Here is a 10149-nt window from a genome sequence, read left to right on the forward strand (position 1 = left end):
CAGAAAAATGACGTAAAACTAAGATGGAAGGAGATTCTTAGGGATTCCCATCAAATTTTCATGATTGTTTTTTTAAACCACACGATTTTATGCATTTTTTTGGAGCATAATCAGATATCTCATCAATCAAAGACCTATTGATCATGGATCAGTGGGCCAAAGGAATTTGCTTTTTAAGTGGTGAGTTTGGCGACATCGAATTCGCACTCTATAACCCCTACGTATAAGACTTCATCTCCACAACCATATATTATTACACACAGCGAAGTACAAACTACAAACTCATTAAAACGCTGCTCATCCTCGAATTGAGAGAGAGAGAGAGAGAGATGCTGTTTCAGGTGGGAGGACAGGGGACTCGCCCCACTTTCTTCGAGATGGCGGCGGCTCAACAGCTCCCAGCTAGTCTCAGAGCCGCTCTCACCTACTCAATCGGTGTATTTCACCTTTCTTCATCTTCATCTTCATCTTCACTTCTTCTTTTTTTCTCCCCAATTTTCGTTTCTCTCTCTGTTCAAATCATCTAGGGTTTATTTATCTTTCTAATTTAAGTTATTTGTGATTGTGATGATTCAGGTATTAGCTCTAAGAAGACCATTTCTTCACAAAGTATTGGACCATGACGACGAATTCTTCGCGCTGTTGATGATGGTTCTCGAAACTCACAGTTTACGAACTACAGGTATTTTTCTTTATTTCTTTCGATTTTTAATCAAGGAAGATATATAGTTCATTTTTATTTTTAATAAAAATTGAATTTTTTTATACTTCTTGTATCATAAAGTAGAGGGTCACAAATGTTAAACAAATCACACGTTCGTTGGACCCTTTGAAAGTAGGACTAATCCCTCCAGATTAGCCTAATCACCAAAAACTGGTGTCTCGGGCATAATCGCTGAGGGTGGGGGTTGGGGGCTCGATCTCACGACCTTGGGGAGCACACCCAAGTCACTAAAAGACAACTACACTACCCGAGCGGTTGGAAGTTGCCACCTTGATGAGGTAGTAAACTGTGTGAGTGTAATACCACCGAAGTGGGATAAAAAAACCCTGCTTTCACCCGCTCTATAATTGAAAAAAAAAAAAAAAAAAAACTGACTACCATTACCATATGCATTCTCTAAGTCAATGAAAATTATGTAGATTTTTTTTTTGATAAGTATAATTTTATTGCAACCAGAAAGAAAGAACAACGGTCGAGATGACCTACCTAAAAAGGAAGAAAAAAGAAATAAAGAGCTCCTATGTTGCACACATTGAATCCCATCTAAATGCAAAATCCTCGAAAAATACACCCTTGAACTCTGGACAAAGTTTATACCCAAAAAACAGGCAACCTAAGAACATTTATCCTTAGCTCCTAGTTTGAAGATTTTACACCTTGGAAAACTCTCCTTTTCCTTTCCAGCCACAACTCTCAGCACACTGCAAATGAAAGAAATTTCCATAGGATTTTTTTCCCTTCCGGAGAACAGGAAGGATCCCAACTTTGAATGAGAGACAAAATCAAACTTGGGACCACCCAAAAAACCTCAAAAAGAACAAGGAATTGAGACCATAAGAAGATTATTCATATTTTCTGAAATTTTGTAGTTATTATGTAACTAAGAAGGTAGTGTCGGTGGTGGCCTCTTTGACATAAGCTGAGTTTTTTTTCCTACATCATTGTTTTCTCATCTTGACTTTTTTTCTCTTTCCCATTAGTCTCTCCGGTAATTTCAGAATGTGACTTAGAAGTTTCATCCTACTACAATTAGTGTAATTTTGTTGATTTCCCTTATTCTTGTAAATATCTACGTCCTCCAAATTTTATTTTTTTGATGGGTAAGCTGGACTTGGACCCACGACCTCAAAGTTATTTTGCAACTATGGGTCTAACCCCTATACCATCCTCCATCCAGCTAGTATTTTGTTCATCTCCAATATCTTGTTGAACAACTTAGTTAAATAGTAAAATTCATTGCCTCTCACGCACTTCTATACCTTTAGAATACTATTTATTTGGATCTAAAGCTTGTTCTATCTTTATCTTAGCCAATGCTTCTTTTTTTCTTTTGTAGCCCTAATCTTTGCAAAAGTTTAAATATGCGTGAATAATTGTGTAATTGGAGAAAGTTAAAAAGATGTTTTGGGCTCACCCATTTTCAGGGAAAATTGTTGCATTGACATTGTGAAATATATGTCATGGGATTGGGATGGTTCATGGTTCCAATATGCTTGACTTGTTTCGTCCTATTATGTATGGGCTCCCTAGTTTTTAGTTTTTCCTGACTTGAAGTTTCATGCATTTTTTGCTAAGTAATATATATGTTTTTTATATTTCTATTTGTTTGCAGATGCTTCTTTTTCTGAGTCTTTGTATGGCTTACGTAGGAGAGCAGTGAAGATAAAATTGAGCAAAGACAATCCCCATAAGGACTCAGGTGATAGGCTTCATCATTCTGGATTAGAAAAGCAACAAAAAGTTCTCTCAGTTGCATTTCTGGTACAATCTCCTTCTGTTTTTAGCTAGTCAAGTGTGGATCTTTACCAAGTGAAATCTGAATTCTTTTTCATTAAATGTCGTGTGATGTTGCTCCTACAATTTCTTTTTTGGTAAGTAGATTGCCCTACATCTTGGGACAAACAGTTATAGTATCACAGTTCATATTTAAAAGTCCATATATTCTCTAATAGGCTCAAATGCTAGTATTAATCTTTTTCTCTTGGTGTGGAGATTTATTTCATTTGGGAGATCACACTTTCTGGGAAGGTTTCATAATGAGCAGTCAAATGAAGGTGTGCCAATTAACTAGAGATATTAGTTACTGTCTCCTCGTATTATGCTACTGAATGTCATCGTGCATGTGATGCATAAGTCTATTATGAATCTTTTCAATTACTGAATCTTATGTTCCGGAGAGGGTTCTGAACTCTCTCCGAAAAAACAATATAAGAAAAAGGGAAAAGATGAGGAAAAAGAAAAAACTCAGACGGAGGGAGGGATTTATGTGCTACATACCATTTCTTCTTAAAGAAAAATGATACCTTACACAGGGCTCAAAAACTCCTTAGCCATGACTCCAAAACATGAATGAAAGAGAATAAGTTGAAAATAACCTATTAGAGCTATTTATACTTAATCTTATAAGAGACCTATTTGAGTGTAGTAGATACGTTACATTAGGTTGCATGTACACCTACACCGACACTTTTAACACAACAATTCAATCCCTGGTAATGGCACCCATCTCGGGGCTTGCCTAGATGTTAGGGGTCCTGGTTAGGCAAGGCACAAAGTTTTAACTACAGTGCATAAACCTATCTCTAATTGGATGCAATTACTCACTTCTCCACCAAATTTCAAGGCTTTGGTGGTAATATTCAATCCACCATGGGTCTCGCTCATTGGATCATTGAGGGGTCCTCCAAGACTTCATGCATCAATGTTGGCATCACATATCACAATCTCCTTTGGTGCCCCTGGTTGGACAAACACCACAATGAATCTTCTACATCCCACACTACTTGAAAGCCAAACTTTAAGACAAGCAAGTTCAAATTCCTTTTTGACTATGTCTTATGTAATCTATGACTAATTACTTTTTTTGTATGAACTTTTTTTTTTCCAAATTATTCAGTCCTTATGAAATAAATTTATGGAGGAATGAATAAATATTAATTTACGCTTTGTCTCGTTTGAAGGACTCATATTGTGTAGGCATCATAATGTCTGATCATCACTTCTCTGTAGCACTTCATGTTACTGTCGTGGCACTGTTATATTACTGTACTATTATTATAGGGGGTACTGTTCACGTGACTGTAGCAACTACAGTATTTAGTTTATGAGGGGATTTCAGTTTTTTGTTTATCTTGACTTTAGTTATAATCTAATGAACTTTTATAAACCTAATAGAACTAAAGCTATGCTAATACTTCTGTAAGTCTAATTAACTTTTATTAACCTTCTAATTCTAAATTACTAAATTAGTTTTTAACACCATTTTTCGAATGCCATGAAACCTATTTGAGAAACTTAGAATATTTTCTTTGTAAAATCTAATTATGAGTAACTTGTGCTATATGTGTGTAGGTTGTTTTACCATATTTTAAGTCAAAGTTGCATTCAATATACAACAAAGAAAGGGAAGCCAGACTTCAAGCTAGTTTATGGGGCCCTGGTGACGAAAGTTTCAATGATGCTGACTATTTTGATGGTAGTGGAACTTCTCGTGTTCCAACAACAGCTTTGGAGACAGAAGCATCACGTTGGACACGTATCACAAAAAGGATTGAGGCAATTATATGTGCTTGCTACCCATGGATACATGCAGGCAGTGAAGGTATGTGTAGTGTAAGTTGTTTGCCCAATGCTGTGGCAGTTTGGAGGATTTTTGTTATTTGTGAACTATTTTCTCATCCATGTTAAGGATTTGACACTATTTTATGCCAATTGTCAACCTGATACAACCCTCCTTTATTTACACTTGGATAAGAAGGTCTTGATAAAACTTGATGCGATTAAGGAAAGGTGGTGCATTTACTATAAAACTCAACTACACATGAAGCTTTGGACTAGGAGGAGATGCATGGTAGAGTAAAAAATAGTTTTAACAAAGAAGTGGGCAATTGGCACTTTAGGAGCAAATGTTATTCTTATAGAAATACAGAAATGCTTTGGAAATATTGATTTTTCCTGTAAACTAAGCTTATTATTTACATTTTAAGGGCTAGATCCTTTTTGCTAATGGAATAAAAATTATGTTCCCATTCTCCAATCTAAGCTAGATCCTTACTATTGCAGGACTGTCATTTGCTTATCAACTGTTATATCTGTTGGATGCTACTGGGTTCTATTCTCCTGGACTACATGTGCTTGGGATTCATGTCTGTCGTGCAACAGGGCAAGAGCTGGTATAACATTCTTATTTTGTTTGATCTCACTTCATTTATTTTTCCGAAGAGCATTTCATTTATTGGCTGCACAAGTATTGTATCTGTTTCATTGCATTCATCTTTTTGCCTTGGACATTGTACAAATTTTTTAATATAGGGCCTGGATATTGTTACATGGTTTTTGGTGTCAAGGTTTCTTACACGGCTATGTGGGACAACATGGAGATGAACAAAGGGCTGATTTTAATGAGGATAACAATAGCCCATTTTGACATTTGTAACCTATGAAGTTAAAAAAAAAACCCAGACAATCTTTTTAATGTTGGTTCAAGTCAAAATATGCTAGGGCTAGAAATGTCAGAATGGTCTGATGATTTTGAGGATGATCTTCATCAAGGAAATCATTCTTATTGAAAATTACCCACTACTTATCTCCATATGGACCCATAACTATGATGTAGGACTTTTACATGATAAGACCATATAGCCTTGGCATATTTAGAGGAAATGGACAAAATGAAGAAAAACCAAATTGTTGCTGCTGGAATCTGTTCAAAACAGTGAAATTCAAGGGCTGAAACCCATAAAACAGTCCATAGTGGGATGTCCCAATTTCTGATTTCGGTTTGACCATATGGGTCCTTATTCGAGTCCTTTTATATCTTTTTGTCTTTATTTAATATGTTAGGACTGCTTTAGTCACCAGTTTAGGCATAATAGATATAAGTTTCTGAAAAGGAATTGGGTAATTTCTATTTTGTTTAGTTTCTGTGTTTGTCTAAATTCATTTTTATTGTTTAGGCTATGATTGGAAGTGTCAAAATTGAGTTATAATATGATTAAAAAAAATGCTATTATGTTATAAATAGATTAGAAAACTTAATTTTTTATTTTATTTTAACAACAATTCAATTCTCTTTTGCAAACTTCATACTCTCTTTAGTTACTTAATGTCTAGCTCTTTGCTTTATTTTCTTCAAAGCTATTGCTTGTTTTTATCAGTTGAATCTATTGATTCACACGCTTCTGCTATGTCAAACTATTTAAAATCTGTGACTAGAAAACTCTCAGGACGTCCCGACCCTTACATGAATATATGTTTGTTTTTGTATCGAATCACATTTGAGATGTTAGGTCACTCAATTTTATAGTCTTAGATCTTTATTGTGATTAGCTGTTTCACTGTGCCCAAGCGAAGCTTCTGCATGATATCCCAGACATTTATATGCATAAATAGTATATTAATCACAAATTACTTGCCTCTGGTAAAGTTGTCACTTGTCTTTCCTTTTTGGAAAGAAGACGAGCGTTTTTCATTTTTTTTTAATGCGCAACATCTCCCTTTTTTTGCTCTTCCATTGTTGCATTTCACTTCTTTGCATTTTCCTTGGAAGTGGATTTTGAACAATTTCTTTCTTCTTCTTCTTTTTTTTTTTTTTTGGCTCTTCTTACATTCTCCTTTTTTTAATTGTTGCCTATCACTTCTTTTTTTCCTTAGAAATGGATTTTGAATGATTTTTTTCTTATATTTTTCTTTTCATAAAGCTCACCATATGTACATCTTTGCCATTTGACGCCATGATAGATGGATACTTCTTCTAAAATTTCAAAGATAAGAAGCCGTGAACGTGAGAGACTACGCGGACCTCCTTGGCTGAAGGTGATTATTAGTTAATCAGTTTAGTTTTTCCTGTTGATATGTGACTTGGACTTGACCTGTCTTTTCATATGGTTTTTCTTTTGTTTTGCTTCGTCTTTTTTCTATTTTTCTCTCCTTTTTTTTTCCTTTCAAAGTGTTATCTGTTTCATAACATGCAGGCATTTCAAAGAGTATTACTTAGCTGTATATATACTACACTGGACTACGCACAAACTGGATTAATTGCAGCAGTGTTCTTTTTCAAAGTGAGTGTGCAATACTTATTTATGCAAATAAAACTGTGAGAGCAACAAACTACTGTCTGTGATGAGTTCATGATTTCAATATTTGCTTTGAATTTTTTTTTGGTACTTAGAAATTATCTACAATCACCAAGTTATTTTTTTACTCCTTTATGCACTTAGTTTTATTAATTTGATCTTCAGACTACAAATAAAACAGATGGTCATATTCAGAAGTCATTTTGATAGAAAGATATCATATGTTGATACATCCATACTAAAACCAAGGTTACTAACTAATATAGATAACCGGGAAGTAGAAACTGCTTTAATTTGCTGGACTTGAAGAAGTGTAAACTGGATGAGGATGTAACTGAAACTGAGGGTGAAGAGGAAGAACAAAAGTATAAGAGAGATTATCTTTGTGTATCCGACCCTTCACTAATTTATTAAGAGACTAGAAGGTGGCATGTGCAAACGCACATGTAACAAAAAGGCCTATCTATAATTTAAAACATTTATTAAAAGGGTTTTTGAATATTACATAGTAAAATAGATATTTTTGTAATTTTAAACATTAACCAACTCTCAAGGGTCGTGGGCTGCAATTTTCTTGGTTTTTGACCAAAATGACTGATATTATTAAAGTTAAAATGTAAAGATGGGGGCATTTGTGGGATCCAAAATTTGGTGTCGAACCACTTCTACTCCACCTTCTCTCATAATAGAATCACTTCTACTCTGCCTTCTCACACTATAATAGTAGAGATATATTACAGGCCACAGTTGTGGCTTAGGCTGTCTCATTGAAATGCGGAAAATGGAAAGAGAGAAAAAGAAGAGTTGAAGAAATTTTAAGCATTTAACTTCAACAGGATGCACCGAGTCCTGTATGTTAGGTGTCAGATTTAATCCCCATTAAGTTCTTCAGAGGGATGATTAACATTTTTATTGAAACTGGAATATTACCGATATTTAGTTCTTGACATCACATGGAGAAAATTGGCAAGATGAATGCACTGGGTGGTCAGAGAAATTGATGTGCATATTAATTCAATTAGTATCTTATGAGTTCCTGCTTTTGAATGACTGCAGCTTTTTTATTCCCTTTCACATTAAGTGTCATTGCCTAGTGTAAAGTTGTACAAATAACAATTTTCGCTAATGGAAATCCTCACAGATGATTGAGTGGTGGTATCAATCTGCTGAAGAAAGAATGTCAGCTCCAACCGTGTATCCTCCACCTCCTCCACCACCACCTCCGAAGGTAAGATCATCTGGTTTTGCATCCATTTTTAGTCATTAGCTCTCTGTATTTTTAACTCTAGAACCTTTGTCAAGGTATGTTGATATATATTGAAGGCTTCTTCAAGTCAGATCATTACTTTTGGGGCTTAACTACCTTCTTTTATTCTTTTTGATTGGAGAGGCAAAGGTGATATACCGAGTCTCTTGCCGAATAAAAAAAAAATGTAAATTAAATGCTGGTTCTCTTAATGAATGACATCTAAAAAGCCCCACTTATCAGCTTTTGTAGTTTTCTTAGGTACTTGTGATTTGAAGGTTGCACCTTTTAATTTGAGATCTGATGGTTGAAATCTAAAATCTAAAGAATGAACTCATTTCAGAATCTAGTTTTTCTATTATCTAGTAAAATCGAGGTCACTGTTGATTAAGTCCATTCTGATAAATAAAAACAATATAATCCAGGTTGCGGAAGAGGGGATTCCACTGCCACCCGATAGAACAATATGTCCTTTGTGCTCACAGAAGCGTTCAAATCCATCCGTGGTTGCAGTCTCTGGGTTTGTCTTCTGTTATCCCTGCATCTTCAGATATGTTTCACAGGTATGAGCTAGACCTTGTTTCACAAATTCTTCAGTTTGAGAATAAAAACACAGTTCGTTCATATTAACATTGTTGGGTTTGCATGGCCACAGTACAAACGCTGCCCAGTTACATTGATGCCCACGACTATCGATCAGATTAGAAGGCTCTTTCATGATATGTAGCAAGTGAGTTTGACTCACTTTGGACCTGGGGACTGCGCAGGCACATTGTTTGAAGCACCGGCTAAGACAGAAACTCGGGCATTGGATAACCAGTCAAAGAATGTGGAATAGTTTTTCCTCCTTGGCATGTTAGGAATAACAATTTTAACATTACAGAGCCAGCTCCAATTTCTGGATGGTGCGAATTTCGAGGTGCAAATGGCTGTTGTCTGCTAAGGTTATTTGATACCAAGGTTTAAAATCTTGCTCGAGGTTGTGAAAGATCTAGAGTGTCTTTTGACCAATACATTTTAAAATAATCTGTAGTTGGAAGGTCAAATATTCTGAAATGGCATGAAACTTTAAATCATGTTTAGATACAATGCATTGGGAAACCATGTCATGGATCATATGGTTTCAATACATCTTATTATGATTCATTCTTAAGTTCCATATGATTGGGGACCAAGAAGTCGGGAGGCATTCCCTTCCTCTAGTAGATGTTGGAAGGATGACTTATAGCTCTTCAACAGTCTTTTTTATTTTTCTTTATAAATTTTTTTTTGTGGGAAAGCGTTATTTGATCCAACTGTTGTATTTTCATGTTTTTTGAGAAGTCATCAAACAGATCACATTAGTCATAAACAGGTACCCAAGTTTAAGGATTAATTAATCTTGTATTTGTTTTTGAAAAACGATCTAGTAGTGAGGTTGGGCTATTGGCACCAAACTTTTTTTTTTTTCACCTAGTTCACTCATTGCTTTCACCCACATAAAAAGTAGGTGCAGCGAGCAAACGAATTTTTACTCATACATCCACCATCCGGACTAAATCTGATTCGACCCTCTTCTCTTATTTTTCATCTTCAGAAGTTTTAATTAGGATTTCAATAAGGATTTTGTTGAATGAGCAGTAATACCCTAGACTTTGTAAAGTTGGTAAGAAATGATCGTGAAACTTCAACTCCTAATATAGAGGTTGTTCAAAAATCTTGGCATCAGAAGAAAAAAAAAATTACATGAAACATCATTTGGTGGTTCAAGACATAATCATGGTTTTTAAACTCGTCCGAGACCGAGACGTATCGCCTGAGTTAACTCGGTATCAGAGTTGAACGAGATCAATTCACAAAGTGATTTTATTTTACTGAGTTTTATGTCTCACGTTATATTTTTTAAGTTATCTCACAAGACATCTTAAACGTATTGCAAAACTTGTCCGAGACAACTTGATATCGGAGTTGAACGAGAGGAGACGCGATACCAAATTTAAAAACCATGGACATAATGCGTTGTGGTCGATTTAATAAAATTCTATCAAATCTAGTTAAAAGGACTTGATAGATTCCTACATTGTCCCAATGATAGGTTCTTTTTGAGTTCTTTCAAGTGGATTTGG

At 35.2% G+C, this 10149-nt stretch overlaps 1 protein-coding gene across 1 annotated transcript; it reads left to right on the top strand.

The window, feature by feature from the left end:
• Positions 1 to 255: 255 nt before the first annotated feature.
• Positions 256 to 9201, top strand: PEX12 (peroxin-12). The gene is made up of 10 exons (XM_086438918.1): positions 256 to 437; positions 577 to 682; positions 2337 to 2485; positions 4076 to 4325; positions 4787 to 4896; positions 6464 to 6538; positions 6697 to 6783; positions 7940 to 8026; positions 8470 to 8607; positions 8700 to 9201. Exons 1-10 carry the CDS (start codon positions 330 to 332, stop codon positions 8769 to 8771), a joined length of 1182 nt encoding a protein of 393 aa, XP_086295044.1. The 5' UTR covers positions 256 to 329; the 3' UTR covers positions 8772 to 9201.
• The last annotated feature ends 948 nt before the right edge of the window (positions 9202 to 10149 follow it).

This window comes from Akebia trifoliata, chromosome 4, assembly GCF_017979445.1.
Source record: "Akebia trifoliata isolate Shusen 1 chromosome 4, ASM1797944v1, whole genome shotgun sequence".
NCBI classification, from domain to species: Eukaryota; Viridiplantae; Streptophyta; class Magnoliopsida; order Ranunculales; family Lardizabalaceae; genus Akebia; species Akebia trifoliata.

What these genes read in the sequence shown, in the direction of transcription:
- PEX12 (XM_086438918.1), top strand. Translation starts at nt 330, where the DNA reads ATGCTGTTTCAGGTGGGAGGACAGGGGACTCGCCCCACTTTCTTCGAG. An exon ending in CTCTCACCTACTCAATCGGT is followed by an intron (nt 438 to 576) that starts GTATTTCACCTT and finishes GTGATGATTCAG; the next exon opens with GTATTAGCTCTAAGAAGACC. An exon ending in GTGCAACAGGGCAAGAGCTG is followed by an intron (nt 4,897 to 6,463) that starts GTATAACATTCT and finishes ACGCCATGATAG; the next exon opens with ATGGATACTTCTTCTAAAAT.